Source organism: Ambystoma mexicanum, chromosome 4p (genome assembly GCF_040938575.1).
Source record: "Ambystoma mexicanum isolate Mex_15411 chromosome 4p, UKY_AmexF1_1, whole genome shotgun sequence".
Classification (NCBI taxonomy): Eukaryota; Metazoa; Chordata; class Amphibia; order Caudata; family Ambystomatidae; genus Ambystoma; species Ambystoma mexicanum.
Window position 1 is genome coordinate 311,649,012 of NC_090927.1, and position 20,995 is coordinate 311,670,006.

General features: G+C 47.9%; 1 protein-coding gene across 4 annotated transcripts in view; it reads left to right on the forward strand.

Annotated features, from left to right (window-relative positions):
- ATAD2B (ATPase family AAA domain containing 2B) overlaps positions 1–20,995 on the forward strand; it is a 3,113,054-nt gene that overhangs the window by 2,978,296 nt on the left and 113,763 nt on the right. For 3 of the 4 annotated variants that reach the window (XM_069605877.1, XM_069605876.1, XM_069605878.1), the window contains exon 27: positions 8,972–9,100. The exons of the other annotated variant lie outside the window; for it this stretch is intronic. In XM_069605877.1, the coding sequence (XP_069461978.1) occupies positions 8,972–9,100 (129 nt within the window). The remainder of the gene's footprint in view (positions 1–8,971; positions 9,101–20,995) is intronic. 4 annotated transcript variants of the gene reach the window in all.

The window sequence follows — 20,995 nt, forward strand, 5'->3', positions numbered from 1 at the left end:
GATTGTGTGAAGTCCGAATTGGTGGGGGGCAGGGTTTTGTCTATTTGGGAGTTTGGAACCAGATTAAAGTCTCCACATATGAGGAGAAATCCCTCTTTAAATGTTAAAATACTTGGGATAAGATCCGTGATAAATTTGTTCTGGGCAGTGTCCGGGCCATAAAGTGCCACGATAGTGATGGGTTGCTCCACAAATAGTCCCTTCAATAGAAGGAATCTGCCCCCCAGGTCCCTTTTAATTTTTGTTAGGGGGACTCTATCACTCAGTAGAATTGCTACTCCTTGTTTTTTCAAGGAGGCAAAGAATGCTTTCTTGAACCTTTTAAATCTGATTTGGCTTTCATCCGACTGCAGTTGGTCTCCTGAAGGAGGACTATGTCTCCTGATAGTTGCCTCAGCCTGTGTTCCACAGATCTGCGCTTTCTTGGGGAATTAAGGCCCTGGACATTCCAGGTGAGGATTACAATTTCGTTTATATTAGCCATCCTTGGGAGGTGTAGTGGCTAGCGTGGCGATGGACCTGTCAAATCTAGTGCTCGTGTGAACCGTGTGTGTGGCGGCCTGCTGATTGTACCGCTTAGGGGTGTTCTTAACTGATGGTGTTCTGTGGCTATTTGAGATGGTGGACTAGATGAGTCCGCTCTTCCAGTGCTTCCTAGTTCCTCCCCTTTTGCCCCCTCCCCCCTTGAACCTAGAAGGATAAAACTCATCCCACTTAACAGGGTAACTGGCGGTGCTGCTGCACCTATCAAGTGGCCAACTGGGCCCAACGCGCAAGCTGTGGTGTAAGATAACAACTCAGGTTTAGGGCCTAAGGATGGGTGTGTCAAGAGTCCCCCGGGGCCCGTTTCATCAATGCCCCCATGTGTTTCTCTATTCCCTTCCACTCTTGGCTGGCCCCCTCCATCTCCACCCGGGCCCCACTCTGGGTTGGTGCTCCTGAAGAAACATGGATTCCTGGTTGAAGACCACCAACCATGTTAATGAAACAGAGGTGGTGTTAGACTGGTTTAGGCGCCTTTTGGGGAGGCCCGCGGATCCTACACCTTCGACTAACTCTAGACCAAGATGACCCCGCCTGCTTCCTGGGGTGTTTTGGGCTGTCTCTTCTGCTTCCAACTCTTCCATTCCCCCGCTGATGCCCATGAATTTTTCCACTTCCTTTAGGGAGTGAATCTCCTGACTAGCTCCCTCCCAGGTGAATTTCACCGATGTTGGGAAGCCCAGCGATACAGGGTCTTTCTTTCACGTAGCTATTTCGTTAACACCATAAGCACTTTCTGCTTCTGCAGGGTTGCGTTTGCTAAGTCCTGATAGAGTAGGATTGTGGAGCCCTGAAAGGTGATTTGGTGCATTGATCTGGCTTCCCGCATAATATCTTCCTTGATCTGGTAGAAGTGCACCCTTTCGAGGACGTGCGGCGGAGATGAGGATGCCCGCCTCGGGACCGTTCAGTGTACTCGATCCAATTCCAGAGGAGCGTCTTCGAGGAGTGTGATGATAAATCTGAACAGATCCGACACCTGGCTTTTCAGGTCTGCGTCCGGGATTGATCACAGGATCCCTCAGAGGCGGATGTTATTTCGCTGCAACTTGTTTTCTGCGTCCTCTTGTTTCGCCTCTAGCGCTTCACATCTCGTCTCGAGTGCTGCTATTCTGTCTTGCCCTTTCTCCCATTTGAATTTCTGGTCGCAAAGGTCATTGTCGATCGCAGTAGCTCGGGTTTTTACCGCCACGACCCGCTTGTCAAGGGAGTTGAGCTTCTGCGTGACCTCCTCGATACCCTTTTGAATCTCTCTCGTCAGGGCAGATAATAAGTCTCTCAGGTCTGACTTAGTGGCCGATTGCCGTGGGTCCAGACCCTCCGGTGCCACGCCAATGCTTGGGGTTAGTTCTCCTGGCGGGTCCCCCTTCTTTGCTTTCTCTGCAGCTGTCCCACTCATTAATGTTGCAATGTCCGCCTGCCTGGATGCCTTCCCGCTTTTCGCCATCTCTCCTAGGTGCATAGCGCTGTACTCCGGTGGGTGGCAACCCGCGGTTTAGTCCTTCAAAGAATCTTTGCCCACACCCTCTGCTGACGCACAAGGGGTCCAGGGAGCTCGGATCCGCCCCACTGGGTGAGGCTACAGGATCCCCAGTCCCCGATTCTCCACTGGCGCTCCCTTGTTTGGCTTGGTGGTGATGAGGCGATTCAGCCAGACGGTGCTTGTGTCTTCTCCTCCCCTCAGTGATAAGGGAAGCAAGCCCCTGAGGAAGAGGGTTGGGTGGGATTTGCAGATCTGTGTTCCCGGAGATCACCCTCTGCTGGGGATTTCATGCATCACCTTTCACCAGCCTAGGAAGGAGACTCTTCCGTGATAAGTTTCCTGGAATGAGGGTCCCCCTTTAGCGGGTTGCGGCGCAGAGTTGGCTTAAAGGCAAGCACTGCTAGCTGGGTGTTCGTTCACAGGGCTACTGCCTTTATGGCCCTGATCCTACCAGAGCTGAGTAGCTGTGGAGTGAGCTTGCGGAGGAGCATAGCCAGCTAAGTAAGTGTCCATTCAGTGGGCTGGGACTCTTATGGCACCCAGAGTATCAGGCCGTTCTTTGCTGGTGGTGTGGGGAGCATACCATGTGGAGGTGCATATGGTTGAGGGAGCGCTTTGTTGCTACAGGGGGGGGTGGGGGCCGCCACCTCTGCCGAGTATACCAGTGGCACAAAACGCGCCCCTCCTCCCTCCGCTCACATCACTGTCTGTCCGTGCAGGTCTGCCAAGTGGAGAGCCTCTGATGCTTCACTGGACCCCCGGTGCGGCCCCAGGAGGGCAGGAATCGCAGGCAGGTGGTGCACCAGGGGGCGCGGGCAGCGGGGGTCCGGGGCAGCTGGTGGTGGCCCTCCCAGGTTACATGTCTCTGTGTGGCGAGTGGCGATTGTGGGTAACTTCTCCTCAACTGGGTGCTCCGCGGGCTGGAAAGCTGAGTGGGCTTCGGGGAGGCAGATTACAATCCACAGCATGCTTCTCTTCGTTGATTCCAGCTCCACGGTCGCAGAGCTGAGGGTGGCTGCTCTAAGCTGTTGCGTCGGGCAGTCAGGGCTGTCCAGTTATGCCTGTCCCTCCCCCTCGTAGATGGTGTTCGGGTTGCTCGGAGGAGGCCGCCATTTTCCTTGCTGAATGGCGCGAGTCCTCAGGCTACGATGCCCCGTTGCCAGGATGAACAGTATTTTAGTGAACATTTCTGCGAGGGAAGTCCGCCCCAGACATTCCGACAGCATCTCCTTGAATATTGGGTTAAACAGGGAGATGGGCCGGCGATACCTCCTCCAGTGCACAGCGGAAGCCAGGAGCTCCGAGGGAGACATGACACTTGCGGCTGCTCCAAGCCACGCCCCTAATTACTCTTTTTACTGTGTTATGTATTTCGTTTTTAGAGATTTGTCTGAGATAAAGCATGATTGATTGATTGACAACCATGATCTTGAACATACAGGACTGAACATGGAGGACCTGGTACCCAGTCATGCTGGACATGCTGCTGCGTCCTCCCTGGAAGATTCCTGAAGAGAAGATCTACTGATGCAAACATGCATCATGGTAGTTCACCTCTACACCAGGAGTCTCAGCCTTTGTCTGGATTTTGAGCGGTTGACGTACAAGAATTGTAATCTTTTAGAGGAGGTTCTCTGTGTTATGGTCTCTGGGAGACGTCCATCAACCAAGTCTATATACGCTTGTCGTTGGTGAAAACTTGAATGAAGATGCTCCCACTCCGATGAAGACCCATCATCTTGCTCCACTGGTACGGAATTTCTGCTTTTCGTGGCCAATGTGAACACAGTGAAGGGTTTTTTGGCAGCCCTTTCAATCTTCAAACGTACACCGAACAGGCATCTTCCTTAAGATTGCCCTCGGTTTTGCAAATTTTAAAAAGACTCGAGCACTTTTTCACCTAGTGCCTTAGTGGTCCAAGTGCGGGATCTACATTTGGTTTTAACCTTTTTAATGACAGATCAGTTTGAGCTGCTACACACATGTTCACGAAGGCCTCTTTTATTCAAAGCTGCATTTATGATCACCTTAACGTCCATTAGTAGTGTATCAGAACTTCAGGCCTTGTCCAACTCTCCGGAGTTCATTCAGATCAGCAATTATGAAGTATTCTTGAGATAAAACCTTAGAATCTGCCAAAGGTAGCCTTAGAATTTCAATTTTAACCAAGAGTTAATTTGCTGGTTTTGCATTCCTGCATCCATCCATGGCGTAGGAAAGACTGCATACACTTGATTCTTTGAGGGCGTTAAAATTAAATAGTTTTTCTCTAGATCTAAAGACTTCATGGTCGATGATCGGTGATGTACAGCCTATGCCAGCGACAATAAATGAAACGCCTATCAAAAATAATTATTTTGTCCTGGGTGATACTTTTCATAACCTTTTACTATGATTTGGTGGACATGAAAGTGCATGTGGGCATTAGAGCTCATTCCATGCGATGTGGCAGCAACATCCACTCTACGGAGAGGAATATCCATTGTACAATTTGTGACGATCCTCCAGATGACATCACTTGTACCCAGAGGGGGGAGCCCCTTTCATGAGGCTAGAGAGGTGAGGCTGCTCACCGATAATCCCCGTAGGGGTGGTAACATGTGGGAGGCTCCTATGGGCAGGGACTCCCCTCCGTCCGGGACATTGGATTATCTCCCAAATCCACTGGGTAATATTACCCAACCCTTCCTTACTCATGCTAAAGTCCAAGACTATGTGTTACTGCAATGTGTCAGACAATCTTACTATGATGGGTACTGGGATGAAGAAGAATCCCTGAACGCTACTGTCAATCATGAGGCGTGTTCGACCAGCTGTTGTTAATCAAACTTGCATTATGCTGGGGCAGTCCCAGCTACTTAAGCTAACAGTAAAGAAGGGCAAAGAGAGCGACATCTGGAAGGAGAAGCCGGTGAGCTAGGAGGCCGCCAAATTGCCTGCGAGTTGGAAACAGGGCGACAAAAGGCTCTAGTGAAACAGCAGTGTGGAGTGCTGAGAACGCTAGGAAAGAGTCTCGCCAGTCGGCTGTGAGTTGACAACCTTGAAGCTAAGAGTCAGTGTGGTGGTGGCGTGACCTGTGGTGGGCAGACCAAAAACTATGCTGAGACCGCCAACACTAGCCCACGAGCCACACAGGTGATTGCATGGAAAGTACGAGAAACTGTGGTGGTTGCACGACCTGTAACGGGTGGACCGTCTGGTCCAAAACTTGTGCCCAGACTGCCAACGGGAACTGACCGCGAAGTCAAGCAGGTCGAAGAAGAGCAAAAGAAGAAAGAAGGTACTCGCAACCCCTTGCAAAACTGGTGAAGAGTTCCCAGAGAGAAGGTAGTGGGATAGTAATAAGTGCAGGAAGGGGCCAGGAAACTTTGAGAAAGTGAAACAAGAAGACAAGAGAGAAGTAGACCATGTTGTGATGCAACTCCTGGCCAGTTCCAGAACACACTGGTATTGAAGAGTCAAGAAGGACTCAGCCAACCTCTTCCTCGTCTAGTTGGGTGTAATTTGAAGACTATTAGTAGAATGTTGAAGAGTCAAGGGGAGCTCAGAGAGTCTCTCCCTCGTTCCAGTGGGGGCAAGTGGAAGTACAGTATTGAACTGGAGGTAATACAAAACCTGTGGGGAGAACTTAAAGATTTGTTCAAGAATCTGAAATTAAAGTAACTCAAGGAAAACATGTAGAAACTGGGTGAAAAGTAGGAAAAGATGGCCATTGTCCTAGACCTGTGATATTTCTGGAACTTTGGGAAACCTGAACTTTAAAAGACTTCTAGCCAGAAGAAAGGGAGTCATTGTCCTGGGTTGGGATAAGAACTCTTACATTACCTTAGTAATTTCTGTTTAAGTGACAGGGATAGAGTAATAATGTTGACTAGGACGGTACCTTTCCTTTGGTATAACGGACTTCCTGACCGGTCTAGGTTTTAGTTTTGTTGAGGTAGTATGAAGGCATCACAAAGCAGATACACAGACAACGAAATCAAGTTTGGGCTATAAACATTTATTAAATATAAAGGACGAGTGGAAAAAGGTCTAACTTGCTCTATGCTAAGGTGGGATTTCCCTACCTAAATGAAACTAATGATAGTCTGTGTCAAGAAGTCCCAAGTTACTGTCTGTCTGTGTCCAGAACCTATACTTGCCCTCACATCTAATTGTATACAATTTGTAGGGATGTCAGCATCAAAATGAGAAGTGTACAAACAAAATTTCAGAGCTTATTCTAGCTCTTGGTTGAAAAAGGGTTTCCCTTCCCCAAGGTTTGAATAGTTAGTTACAAAAGAATGCTTTCCTTCCCCAAGCTTTCAAGTCTCTCAACTTTCCAAAACAACCTAACTCCTTGGGATACTTCATAGCTCCTCTGGCATTGGTTAGCTATCGCCAACTTCTTATAGTTCTGTTTCGTAATGTCAGATCGCACAGGTTTTCCTTTCTATTCAGTTACAAGCTTGTGGGTGGCGTAATTGGCTTTTCCTTAGGTGAGTGTACTCGGTCTAGGTGCAGTTGTCGGACCACACAATCCACCCATTACAGGTCACACAACCGACGCACCTTACTTGCTTCTTCCTCATATGCATGTTGCCACTGTTCCAGCTTCACAGTGGTACTTGACTTATTCTCAGTTCACTTCCTCCCGATGCTTTATCACTGTTTGATTTGTCACCATTCACTTGTTGCACTTTAACATATTCTCATGGCTTTTGCCACGGATTTTTGTCTCAAATAACACAGCTCCCTATATTCTTATGGCGCTTGCCAGTGAAAGTTCCTTTTTATCAGGGAATTGCACCATTCATTCAAATCAGTCACTTTGTATAAATCAACACACAATCACCAGTATACTCTCCTGCTGAGAACTTGTACAATTGTTCATGGAGGTAGTTGGCATTTTCAATTATACTGAGTTCAGTATCCACAAAAATCTCACTAGGTTTTCTTCACAGTTTCGTACCTTTGTGATTATCAAAAGTATTTAGCAATACACATGATTCAAACTTGAACAGCATTCACATTGCCCAAATGGTCTCTTGCTCACTCGCGAGCGACCCCACCTGCAGCAACAACGCGGTCTACAAATCCAGCTTCTCTGACTCACTGGGTACGCTGTCTTCAGGGGCTCTTCTCTGCGTCAGCAGGCTCTCTCTGGCTGTTGCTTCTCCCGGCTCGGCGTGCCTCTTCTCCCGGGCCTCCGCAACCACGGCTCTATGGAGAGAGAGTGCCTTTGACTCTCGGAGGTAGGCGGGCAAGGTCTGTTGCCAGAAACCTCTCAAATGCTCCCTCCATGATCTGCTTCGTAGGCACGTTGGGCATGTGTCTCTCTTGCTTCACCTCCAGCTTCTCCCACAAGCGTTCCACGGATCATCTCCTTGGCCTCACATGAGTGGGCCATTTATACCGTCCCCTTGGCTTCAGGTGTAGGCAATGTTCATCCATTAAACAAAATTGGTACTCGCCATCCCTTTTCCTCATCTCAGTATCAGAGTGGTGTCTGTGTGTGTAAGCAAGTTTCTGGTGTGCCTCTTCCTCATCCCAGTACCTGACTGGTGTTCACTGGGAGATGATTTACTGAAGGGTAGGGAAGGGACTGATAATACCCTACAAAGGCCTGGAGGACATCTGACTCATTATGAAAGGGAAAGGGGGGATACCATGTCTCATCCAAGGGTGCTTCATCCCCACTACCCAAGTCGCCTCCAGCCAGATGACCCTCCCTCGCATATCCACCGCTATGTTCAGGATCCGATAGCGACTGCCTTAGCCCGGCCACCCGAGAGGGGGATATATTGGGGAAAGAAGTGAGGATGCCTGATTCCTCACAGTAGGGAAACCACCACTAGTTTTAGGGATAGATAGGATTGTAATTTATGTTAAATGAAGGTTTGTAGCAACAAACATGCCTTTGCTTGGTCAGACTCCTCATTCCAGGTCACCACAACATATGCCGAGCAGTGACTTGGGCCTCTCTTTATTCCTTTTTGAAGCACTATTTCTTTGACTCTGTTTAAGGATGATGCAGCTGGAAGAGCAAATTACTTTCCTTCTGTAATGTTCTTTCGGATGGACATGTCAATTCCTCCTACAGATTCCTCTTTGCCCTCCCTACTGCCTTTCTGATAGAACTCTTTTCTGGGAAATGACAAGTGACACATTTAACTGCTTCTCTGTTCTGCATTTTGTGACAAATCCAGGAAATTCATCCCCCCCTCACCAAGCTGGACCCACCCACTTTGGTACTAGGGAGGAGAGCCTGCTAAGCCTAAGTACCCCCTAAGTGAAAAGAGAAAGCAGGATCCCACTGGGGGTGCCCCCATTACAAGACACACCATCCTTTAACAGAGAGAATAGTTATCCCCCTTGTCCCAGGCAGATAATATCTTTATGGGTTATGTGGGAAACATTACTGCTTGGATTCTATGTCTGGTCAGGGCACACATTTTGACAGAGCTGTTCTTCAGACTGTTCTGGTTTAAGTGATGTCCTTGCTACCCTCCTTCCTCTGTGTCAATGTACTGCTGTGGGAGTCTATCATAGATGAGGAATCAGTGGGAGGAACATTCATCAGAAAGAACATTACAGAAAGGGAAGTAATTTGTTATTTTGCAGTCCCTCAGCATCAGAGTGCTAAAGAAAAACATTGGAACTAATCATGCAGTGCCTCTATATATACTGGCCCTGATGTCATGTCTGGCGCAGTGCAAATAGAGGAGTCAGGCGGAACCGACACTGAGCCATGCTGCGCCCCCTGGTGACAGAAACATTTCCAAAGAGCAGCTGCGCTGGGAGATGAATATCGAAGATGAGGAATCTGTGGGAGGAACGGGCATCAGAAAGAACATTACTGAGTAAGCAATTTGTTGTTCTTTCATGATGTTTGAGAAAGTGTACGACTAAGCAAATGATTGTTTGTCACTCAACTACTTATCTCAAATATATATTTCCAAACAGAACCTACTGTATGTTCTGGTGAAGAAAAGCAGTAACCTTGCAGTTGATGAGCTTGAGAGGTGGTATTCACTACTTAGCCAGTGCATCTACAAGCATCGTGAAGAGTATGACAAAACACAACTCACTGAGGTATGAACAATGAATATTATATTGTGAAATATAAGCAGATATATTCCTATTTTTCCACTTGTTTTTAGGTTCATTTTTACATGTTGATTGTGTTCTTTGGAAAAACATGTTACATAGCTGTAAAACATAGTATTGTGTTTGAATATCCTATTTGTGTTTTTATAATTCTGCATCCTTAATGGCCCACAGAGCTAGGAAACGATAACAGGGGAAATACTTATTTCCCGTCCTCTATACCTATTGCATACTCCCACGGGGATGAGACTTGAACCTTTTTTGCACTGCAAATTAACATTCTCTTTAAGCACTTTCAGTGCAAAAGGGCTTGCCTGCGCTGGGTGTGCCAAGCCCCCACTGACTGCTGTAAGGAAGACATGGTATCATTCGTGAAGACAGACACAAGTGATGCACAGTTCAAGGGTTTATATTGAACAACATGAGGGTTGGAAGAACACCTATCTATCCTTAGATATAAGGATGGGAGAAAGCTCGCCCATTAAATAATAAATAACGCAGTCGTAGTACTGTCTGTCAAAACCAAAATGGCCTACACTAACAAAACCTGCTGCCTGCACTTACGCTATAACAAATATGTGCAGGAAAAATGGTGTATGCAAAGAAAAATAGTGTTCAAAAGTAATGTATCAGAAGGACTGAACAGTGAGGTTCCCTTCCCCATGTTTTCAGCATGGGACAAGGTGACACACTCTGGCTTCTTTGGCACGAGGATGCAGTTTGGGACACAAGCCAGGTACTTCTGCGATAAAGTCTCTTTTCCATTAAAATAGTCTCTCCATCGTAGAATGCCTTGGGTACAAACAAAACAAAGTTCCTTCTCTTCAGGAGTATCAAGTTCATAGGTTTTTGGGTTCCCTGTTCACCATGGGTCTCCCTCAGCCAGGCTCGGACCCTCTTTAAACACATTAGGTCTCCCTCTGTCGGGCTCGGACCTCCCAAAAGCAAAATGTTTACATAGGTCTCCCTCAGCCGGGCTCGGTCCCCGCAATCACAGCACTTGTACGGGTTCCCTTCACCAAGCTTCAAATAACTTTAATTCACAGGTCTCCCTCTGTCGGTCTCGGACCTCTCAAACTCCCCACTGCCTTGCAGCTTCACAACCTTTCTCAGTGACTTTCGATTGAGCATATGTCCTCTGCTGTACCACTCTGATACTGAGCATTCGTGATTTACAGTTCACAGCAATGGGCCCTCTTACTCTCGCGTCTTATTATCTTGTGTGTAACCTTCATTTCTTGGTAGCTGTTGCAAGCACTCCAACACACAGACCAGACTTTCAATGTGCTCTCTTGACTCACCGGTCGTGTCAGGATGTGGAAATCAAAGCAGGGTGACTTGCAACTTTGTAGCACTTCAGCTGCTCTTCTTTCTCTCCAGCTGGGTTGGTGTGTGTAGCCTTCATGGCTTATGAGACACAAATGTTTCCCACAAAAGGGATCTCTGGCCTGTAGATTCTTGGCCCAAGACATCTGGCCTGTTGCTCTCTTCTGCCTGTCTTGCCACCGCTCTGGAAGTGCCGCTCCTTCTCGTGCACCGCCTTGTTCCGTTTTTATCAAAAAGAAATGTCTTTGGACTTCAAGTCCCAGAATGTGAGTGTCTTTTTTTGCTCCCACTTCGCTAGCTCCCCTTTTTGGCACCCTGGCGATTTTGGGTTTTGCTGTGGACCTTAATTAGATGTCCATGAGGTCATGGTCTCACCACCTGCCCTCAAAGGCTTGGGCTTTAGTTCTGTGCCCAGGGGAGGAGCTCTGGCTTGGGTGCTGCCCTGTAGCCTCCAGCTGTCCCTGGTTTGGCTGCCTGGAGTCACAGCTTCCTCGCCATAGTGAGCAGTAGGCAGTCCTCCTTCCTCCAGGCCTTCCAGGGTCCCTCCAGCTTGAACGCTCTCCTTTTGGCCTCTGTGCACAATCCATCATCCCCAGCTTGCTCAGAGTGTGCCTGTGTGCTCTGCCGTTTATACTGACTGGACAGATTTCAGGTTGGAATGATTGCAAAGAGAGGCCTGGCCTTGCCTCGCCTCATTAACGGGACAAAATGGAGACTGCCCATAGGGACTCATGCTACATTGGTTCCTACGGGTAATCTTCGTGGCTCTGGTTTGCCTCTTCCTCGTCCCAGTGGTTTTAGGAAAAAGCAGTGTGGAGGGGTTATGCCAGTTGTAGTTTTTCTGAGAGAGCATGGGAAAACCATGTGGGTTTTTATCAGGGTGAACGGGGGTAAGTGTATGATGGTGGGTAAATGTAGTGTTGTGGACAAATGGGTGTTTGGCAATAATATCCCATATTGACAGAGGTGATGTCGGTAAGGGTGTACTGGAACGGGGGGAATACAGTGTCTCGCCTGGGGGCCTTCCTCCCACAGTCTCCAAGAGTCCCCTTCCCAGGTGATCCTCCCTCGCTTGTCCGCCCCCAGGGTTGGGATTCAAGATCGATGACCCTTCCCTAGCCATCTGAGTCGGGGATCCCTGAGAATAGCATGGGAGAAACACCTCAGGTTTCTCACACTGCCCACTCGCATCACCTGGCAGTCCTTTTATGACCCAACTGGACTGGATGCAGAAATCACTGCACAGACCTTTTAGGCTGTTTTGGGGTTTTTCTCCCAATAATTCTTTCAATCGGGGGTCCCTATGCATCCTCCACTAGCATTCCAGCATATTCTGGTGATATCCTGTTAAAGTGGTTTCCATTGACCGACACCAACCAGCTACGTTAAAGTGCATTGGGGCCAGAACGTAAGTGTGATACTTGCTTTGTCATTCCACATCTCCTGGGACTACAGCAGTTGTAGGATCTTTTTAACAGGCCCCCTCCACCCACCCTGTATTCTATTCAGACATATGGCACTGGAAAGGTAAGTCGCCTTGTCCTCCTTCAACAGGGTTGTCATGGTTGGGAAAGGTCCTCCGGATCCTCCTAGACAGCCTGTAGTGGCCCCAAGGCTGCAAAGGCATGCAACGAGAATCCAGTAGGGCCTGTGACTGAGCAGCCTCCCGAGCGGGCGGGAACTACCGTGTCCCTGAGGATATTAGTATGGTCCCAGCCAGGTTACGGGTTGTGAGAAATCCAGAGTGGGAAGGGAAGTCCTGCATGTTCCAATAAACCAGGTGGCACCAATCTCTACAAAATGGCAGACCTGAAGCTGTATAAAATGGTAAGCAAGGCAAGTCACGCACCAGCAACTCCATCATTTTAGCATGCCAGGAGAGCCTTACAGTGAGGTTTCTCTGACCTGTTCATCTCTGGGCGTGTTTGACATGAGGTCTTCCTCACAAGGCATGATATCTTGCATACTGTTGCTATCCACAGTGCTGCACTATGCTTTAGTTCCTCAGCAGGTATTGCATCAAACAGAATGGCTCTCTGCTTAATCTCCATTGCATCTCTTTTTCACAATAGTGATAAGCCATAAAAACCCTGGGCTTGCCTGTGACGGATGATCTGGTATTGTTGCAGCTTTCCTTCCTTGGCCTTCAATCTGTGCCAAACCAGTTTTCCCAGTTACACAGAGTTCACCTCGCAAACCCTGGCTGTAGGGCCTGGCCAAACGATGAAAAAGCACACAGCATACAGATGTGTACATTCCCCATGTACCCCCAACTGTCAAACCTATGTCCCTTAAGACCCTCATGTATATATGTCGGTGCATGCATGTTTAAAACTACCGCATCCTCTTTACAGTGGTTTCTTCATTGTAAATCTCCTTTCACACATGTGCATTATGAGGCTCCTCATTGCCCAGTTTCTAGACTCTATGCAGCACACCATACCTATATTATGTTTATAATTGCTCAGCAGGCTTGACATTTATCTTGCTGCCTGCATGCAAACATAAATGTATCAACTTAAACACAAAGTAACACTAAAATGAACACACATCCCATTCTCATTAACTATGCTATATGCATGTAAAATAGCAACATCGCACCAACTTTGCAGTTTCCCCCAGTCACCAATATGGCGTGCGCAACGTGAACTGGTACCTTTTCTGACCACCTCAACAGGGGTCCCTCGGGATTTGTTATGCACTCTGCTGCTTTCACAATTACTGGGACAAGTATGATGAGTCTCTCGGTATTTGTGATACTCTTTTCTGTTTAGCGCCTGCCAGTTGCCCCATCCTGGTCTCCCGCCATTCCTGTTACCTCTAGTTTGTTGGGTTGGAGTCACCTCTTCTTCCTGTCCGTTCCGTGACACTTTGTGTCGATAAGTGTCTTCCTTTCCTTCTCTACTTTGCTGTCCGTGGCTCTGCAGGTATTTTCCTGAATGGTCTCGGTGTTGTTGTCGGACCGCATGGTTCACCTCCTCAAGGTCACGCCACCACCTGGAAATGCCTCACAAATGAGTTGGCTCCTTGACGGATCCTGCACTACTTTCCTCCTCCGTTCTCCACATCCTCTTGACCGAGGACCTCCCAGAATGCTTTGGTTTCTCTCTCCCAGGTATGAACTTCCCGGGCTTCACCTGCTTGGTGAACACACTTTGCTTTTTATGCATCTGAACTGGTTCCTCCGCAGCGGAGGATCCTTGTCCACTTTCTCTTTCTCTGAAATATTATTTATTACTCTGTGGTTCCCGTTCTTCATAGTGTTCTCTTCTTGCCATGGACTAGTGATTGGCATTCCTCCGCCACTCTTCTTTTTTGTGGGTTGGTGTTGGATTTGAATACTGGAAGTTGTTTTACAATAGCAAACAATGGTTTGTTCAGGTTTTGTTTTCTGGGGCAATGATGGTGTGATGGGTTCATAGAAAAGTGGGGCAAGGAGTTCCTTCACGGAATGGGAGTCATGGTCCCCAAGAGAGGAATCTCTCCCTGTGAGGTCCCGCTTACCGCCACCCCTATGGGGAATTTTGTATGGTGGGCTCACAACCCCAGCCTCATAGGGAAGGGCTCCCCTCTGGGTAGAAGTGACAAGATCCTTTGAATCGTCACACACTTCTTGAGGAGGTAAACAATCTTCTACTTATGGAAGCCATAGAGCCAGCTCCCTCCTTCCATAGAGGACTGGTGTTCTGTTTGAGGAGTGCCCAAATAAAATCTGTTGGGCCTGAGAACTTTCCTAGAGCATCCCTTCAATCCTTTCATATGTTTGTAGTTCATGATCACGCCAGTACAGATCCTGGGTTTGTTGTGTCAGGACAACTGGACGTGTAGTCGATCTAAAAGACTTGCATGCTCCAGTTTGGGAACCCTAAAGGAAATTTCTGAAAGTTGTCATAGTAAACCAGCCTTTCCAGTACAGATTCTTGCCCTCTGGCCTCAATGCAGCCCCAAGGGTCTGCATAACATGTATAAGCGCTGTTGCGACTCATTTGTGACTGAGGGACATTCACATCTATCCTTATTTAGATGACATACTGACGAGAGCCCCCCAGTATAGGTAACTAGTAGAAAACCTTTTGGATGCCCTGTTCAATCTGGTGGTTTCGGTCAATTTCCAGAAATGACCTTTAACGCCTACCCAGTGCTATGCCATTGAAAGGATTCAGACTTCAGGGAGGCAATTGGACCATATTTCTATTCTGGATTCAATTGGTGAGTCGATCCGAACAATTTGAGGCGAGGGGCTCACCTTTGGGAAAGCCTGTGCAGCCAATATCATAACAGTGAGTTTGTCTCTGTTGGGTGGGCTCCTACTCTGAGGCAGCTGAAGGTTTATGGTCTGATCAGGTCCCTACACACCAATCTCTTGGACATCCAGGCGATTTTTCCATGCAGTTGAGCCGGTTATAACCTATTCGAGGGAAACCAGTTCTAGTCAGGATGACAGTGCAATGTTTTATATGAACAAACAGGGTGGCACACAATCTACTCCCCTATTTGGTTGACCATGAACAGGATATTATTCAAAGCAGTCCACCTAGAGGGGGAACGCAATGCAGAGGTGGATCAACTGAGCCAGCTAAGTCACTTATTGCATGTGGGAAGTCAGACAGGACATTCTGGAACAGCTATTCCTGCTTTAGGGTCACCTAGCTGCGGATCTGTTTGCCACCATGGACAATCGCAAGTGTCCCCTGTTTGCCTCCAGCCAGGGGAAGTACAGGGATCACTCTGAGACGTGATTCTTCAAACTGGAGAGGGTAGTGGGCTTCTGCTGGTTTTTTGCCTTTCAAGGGTGTTCTCCAAATTTGCAAAGACCAATGATCGTTCCATCATTCTGTTTAGCCAGCCAGGTTCCGGTTCTCCGACCTCACAAACTTTACTCAGAGTGGCCTGGAGGTTACCAAACTATCAACGATTTGGGGTTATTACAGAAAACTAAATGTTGTATGGAGGTACTTATAATCCTGAATCAACCTCGTTAATTGAGCACAAAAGACTTTGCACATCAATGCACACAACGAGAGCAAAAACTAAATAGATCTGATGCAAACACTGACGTTTAACCACTGTGGAAAGGGCTATTGGTGAGTTGATTCCCGACAGTAGCACTAAAATGCTTTTGTTAGTCCTCAATTTAACCAAATATTGGATACACTGTTTATCCAATCTATTACTCGAGTACACTAGCACAATTTCTTCCAAAATTTGAAAAATGTATAGAACTAAATGATTTATATTATTTCCTCATTAGAAATTTTCACTAACAAATGTTTATTACATGTTAGATTTGGTGCATTTGGTAGCGCTAGGGCCACCTAATACCCAAAACATTGCTGCTGTAAAGGAGAAAGGAGAAAGGGGATTGGCGTTGGCATGGCAACTTGCCGACGCTTGGCGATGTAATGGCCTAAGCACTAGCTGGGCCTTGTTTTTTCCATGAGGGGATGTGCTTTGCCATTTTCGCCTGTGCTTTGAGTCCTAAGCTAGTATAAACCTTTAGTAAATTAATTGTATTCAATTAACTTTAATCATATTTGAAAATCAGCAAAAATTATGTATTTCAAGAATATTATTTTAATTTGGAATACTTGTGTAACATAACGTTACAACTAAGGAGAGCAAGGGTAGCTATGTGATGGCGGTTACTAGTTCTGGCTGACAACCTCACACACCGTATCAGGAACAGTACTGCAAATCCCAGCAGACAAAGACTGTCAGCTGCTGAACAATGACTCCTCCCCAGTCACCCGGGGAAGCAGGAAGCAGCTGAACATGCCGGCAGAGGTGCGCTTCAACAAGTAAACCCGGAGTACTAGGCACTAGAACTGTAGCCCAGTGAGCAGATTCTTCAGTGGCATTATGGCCAACGTGGCTAAGAAGTTGTCATGATCTGGAAACAGAGGAAGAGCGCAGGCGTAGCTAAGAACTCCAGGGGAAGGCGGCATAAGCGAAGGGTTCAGAGGACAGGAAGCACTCCCCCTTGCTAAATGGTGGTCCTGGGTCCAGCGACATGAGTGACGGGGAGGTGAGAACCTGAAGGGACAAGTGGTAGTGTGGGGCTACCGTTATTTGTATGTATGTTCCTGGCATTGGTCGAATTGTTGGCGACATTGACTGGAATGCCGAAGTTTCCAGATAAATGGGGTCTGAAAAAATCTGATTACAGATTGGTGGTTGTTGGGAAGAAGAGTTGGTGAGAATGAAGTAAGTATTATCGGCATGAGTTTAAATGGTGTGTGTGTAATAAAGCGTGAAGTGCAAACATGTCCGTAAACCACACAATGCCGGGCGAACGCGCCAACCACAGCGGCAAATGGTGAGCGCCGCCCTCAGTGGGGGCTCCCACCCAGCCAATCTAAAGGAAACAACAAGCGCCAGTTTAGGCCCTGAGTTGGGGGAAGGGGTGGGGAAGCATGTCACAATGGGGTGACGAAGGCGGAGGGGGGGGGCTGGACCAAGAGAGTGGTGCGCTATATAAAGCCCGGTCCCTTCGGGGTGCACCCTCTTGGTCCCTGCCCCCCTCACTGAAGTGAATTAATATGTCATGACCTATACGAATACATTTGGTCTTTTGTTTCAAGGTGGTAATGTCCATGGGGGCGACTCAAAGAAGAAATGGGGGGATCACAGCTTCCAAGACAGCTGTCTATGGCATATATTTGCAAATATACTTGCGCCAGCTATCAATACCTTAGTTTAAGTGGGAGGAGAGGGGGTGTAAACTGGGCCATGCATCGGGGGCTCTCTGTGCTTACTTAGGGGAAACGTAGGAGTCCTTAACACAGCACCTTAGAGTTAGGACATAGGAGGGCCTCTGGTTTGGTGACGGAGTAGGAAAAAGGCGAGCGAGGACTGGTCAGGAACAATGGTATGCCTGTTGGTTTACATAGGGTATTGGGGCCACATGAAAAAAAACACAAAGTTGCTGGGGAGTCAATTGGGGAGTGGTGGGGCACTGCCACATTGCCACCTCCCCAGGAGGGAGGGGTGTCTTTGGTTCCAGCCACATCCGGCCAGAGAACTTTTTAAGGCGGGGGGAACTCCTGAGCCGAGTCTCTTCCTTCAGCCCCTCGCCTGAAGTCCCACACACCCTCACCTACCAGTGGACAGCAAATACAGTTAAGGGCATTTCTCAGTGCTCAGGTTTAAGGGTAAGTCATGAGGGACACGGTCTCTGTGGGTCAAACAAGCAGGTTATCCTTTGGTTAAGGTGGGGGATTTTCTTTACTTTAAGCGGGTATCAAGGGGGCAGGTTCAGTGGTGGTGGGAGGGAGGGGGCTGCAGGCTACAATAGATTGTCATGCTGGGAAACTCTGTGGACACAAGAGAGAGATTTAGAAAATTGTCTGGGACCACGAGGGGGGAAACCCCCCTCACCTATGGTAGGGAACGGTCAGATAGAGGGGAGGTGCAAGAGCCACCTTCAGACTAAAGGGGGGACGACACAAGCTACTCTACAATTTCGACATGCCACCGGACACGTCCGCAGGGCCTCTTTGTGAGGATGAGTGTGAATGCATGCACGCCGCCAGACACGTCTGGAGGGCTTCTAGAAAATATTGAATGTTGGGATGAGTGTGAATGCGTGCACGCCACTGGACACGTCCGGAGGGCATCTCGAATGTCATTAATGTCGGAACGAGTGTATGCGAGCGGGTAAGCAGAAGCTATGGGGAAGTCCCTTGCCCTAGCCTGGGCGAGCCACGACCTCGTGTCTGGGGGGAACTCTGCCGCCGGCAACCAGCAGAGAGTCTTGGCGGAGTCACAGGTCGATCCACTAGAAAGCACTGGCAGATCCCATAAGGGATAGTGCTGACAATAGCTTAGAATTAACAGCGCCCAGGCGTACTAGACTCAGGGGAGGCCCCTGGAAAAGTGGAGAGGTTAGGGGGCTTGGAAGTCATTCCAACCCCAAATGCGGGGTGGGAAAGGGAAGAGAGAATGAAAAATGGGAAGAAGGGAAGTCATGGGGAATGAGAAGGTGTCACAGTAAGGTTTGGGAAAAAAAAGTAGGGGATGGATAAGGAAAGAAAATAGGGAAGGGAAAGTACCTAGGGGAAGGGGAAGAGTGGGGACTTGAAGGGGCCAGGGGGTTAGGGTTGGGCAGGGCGGGGAAAGGACTAAGCGTTTTGGGGGAAATAATTGGTGGGGGATGATGGCTAGAAGCGGGGGGTGTAGGGGAAGGGGCAGGCTACTTGTGGAACAGATAGAACAGAAATGGAAGCAAGGGGCGGGGGAAATGGAAGAAAACTAAAGAGGGAGGAAGAGACTTGGGAACGAAGGGTGGGGGTGTTAGATGGGGGAAGGGGCCTGGCGGGGACGGGGGAGAAGGATAGGTTTGGAATTAAATCGGATGTAAGATCAATGAAGACGGGTAGGATGGGAAATCAAGAACTGGGAAGTGAATTAGAATAGTAGCATACTAGACAGTACTAGGGAACAGTATATAGAAGGGAAGCAGTGAACACTAAGCGCTAGAATCAGAATGGTAGACGGGTAGAACAAGGGAATAGAATTTAGAATGAAAGAAGATACGTGAAATTGGGAACGGAAGTGAAGAGTAGAAGACAATGTGTACTGTGAATAAAGGCACCGAAAAAAGTGTCTGGGGAAAGTGTACTGTGAAAAGTAAAGAAAGAAATGGCTATGGGTAGAGAGGGTAATGTGTAGGGAGGGACGGTCTTACCCGGCAGGGTCCTCGGGACACTGACGGTGGTGGTGGGGGGTTCGTAAGAAGCCACACCCGGCGTAGAATATCCTGTGGTGTGGTGGAGAAACGGATCACCTGTACGATAACTCCTTGGCTTTATGCAATAAAGCTTGCTGTGGCATTGTGACTTCCACCTTGAAAACTGGTCTTGCCTCTTTAGTCCAGGGAACCTCCTGGAAGCCTTGGTAGGGCGGTTAGTGGGGTATGAATGAGGTAAGAGTGCCAGTGTGTCTGGGGAGACGCAGCTGTGGGATGTCCCCACTAAGGCGTTGAGTTCTTGCTCCACTGCGTTTGTGTTTTGGCCGTTGCATCTCTCTTGGGCTGCATTTTGGGTGGCAAGATTTGACATTTGCCTTACGTTTTCACAGGTTTGGTTGATTTGCTTGCATTGGTGATTTTCCCACGTCTGTCTTGTGTTTTGCATTCACCTCGTTCGTAGAAATTGGGTTATAGAATGGGAGCTCAGCTGGTGTGCACTTACTGTTTAGTTGACTTTTACTTATAGCACTCACTGTAACTTCGGTAAACCTGCTAGTTTATCAGCCCCCACTTGTCAAATGTGTCCTCCTGCAATCAGATTCTTCTAAGATCTCGGCACACTGCATCCCAGGGCAGCCTAATTAGCTTTTCATTATATTCGTTATGGATGGCCACTCCAAATGTCACTTTTAGAGAATATAGGAATTGCCTTATCTAAATAGCAGCAGGGGTGAGGAGGCTAGTTATGCAACGTAAATGGTGAATCTGAAACATATGTTTACTTCTCTTTTATTTCGGCTAAAAACTCTTCAATTGCATAACATGGGATGTTGTATCGATCAAGTAATGCAAAATGCAACCCTGCTAACTTATACTGTTTTACCTTTTCATTTGTTAACTAGCCTTTGACTTCCACGTATAGAGTTGATATCGGCAGCAGAGTCACCTGGATGCATTGCATTAGTAGGAGGCTAGATTGAGATCTAGTGAGGCAGGTGTCCTGTTTACCAACCCTACCTGACGTCACAGTTGATGTGGATATGTAAAATAGCCAAAATGTAAGGAGTCGTGCTATGTAAGACCCCTTTAGGAAAGACTACAATAGTGATAAAGTTGTCTCTATTAGGAACTCCCACATGGTACTAACAATGTGCCCTTAGAAGCAGTGCTACTCTCGGAACGAAAGGTGGCCTTGGATTTTGTTTCTCTAAAATGGCCGCATGTTACATCTTGCGAGCATATATGGACAACAAGCGTAAACCCTGTATGTAGGGCTTCAAAAAAGAAACCCAATCCCTCTAAATTTTAAATGATTACTCTTTGTTGCTTCCACAGTTATTACGCTCATCACTCACCAACTCTGCTGATGTCATAGACCCTGCTTGGCCATATGCACTTTGCTTGAGCCTTCATTTGTTTGTCTTTTAACTTATGCTCTCATCAGTTCCATAGTCCTGATCATGGTTTCAAGAGTCATGTTTTGCCCAAGTGATTTCCGCTGATATATGGCATTTATAATGCACCTATACACAAGTGTTTCAAGGCGCGACGAGGCAAGGGAGGGGAACAGAGGGAAGACTAGACAACGGTCTTTCTTGGCCAGGTAACATTGAGATTGCACAAGTGCAAGGGAAAAGTGCAGGGGGAAGGGGCAGTGCAGTGCATGGGAACGACAGTAAAAATAAATAGATAAATAAAGCAAAGTAAAAGTGCGGCCAGCTGATGGCAGGTGCAAGGTTAAGTGCAGACATCAGGTGTCAAGTGCTGGTAGGGGGCTGTAGGGATACAGAAAACAGTCCCCAAGTGCAGGGGATGCCAGGGAGGCAGTGCAAGGGTGCAACTGGCAGGGGAGGGTACCTGGGCCC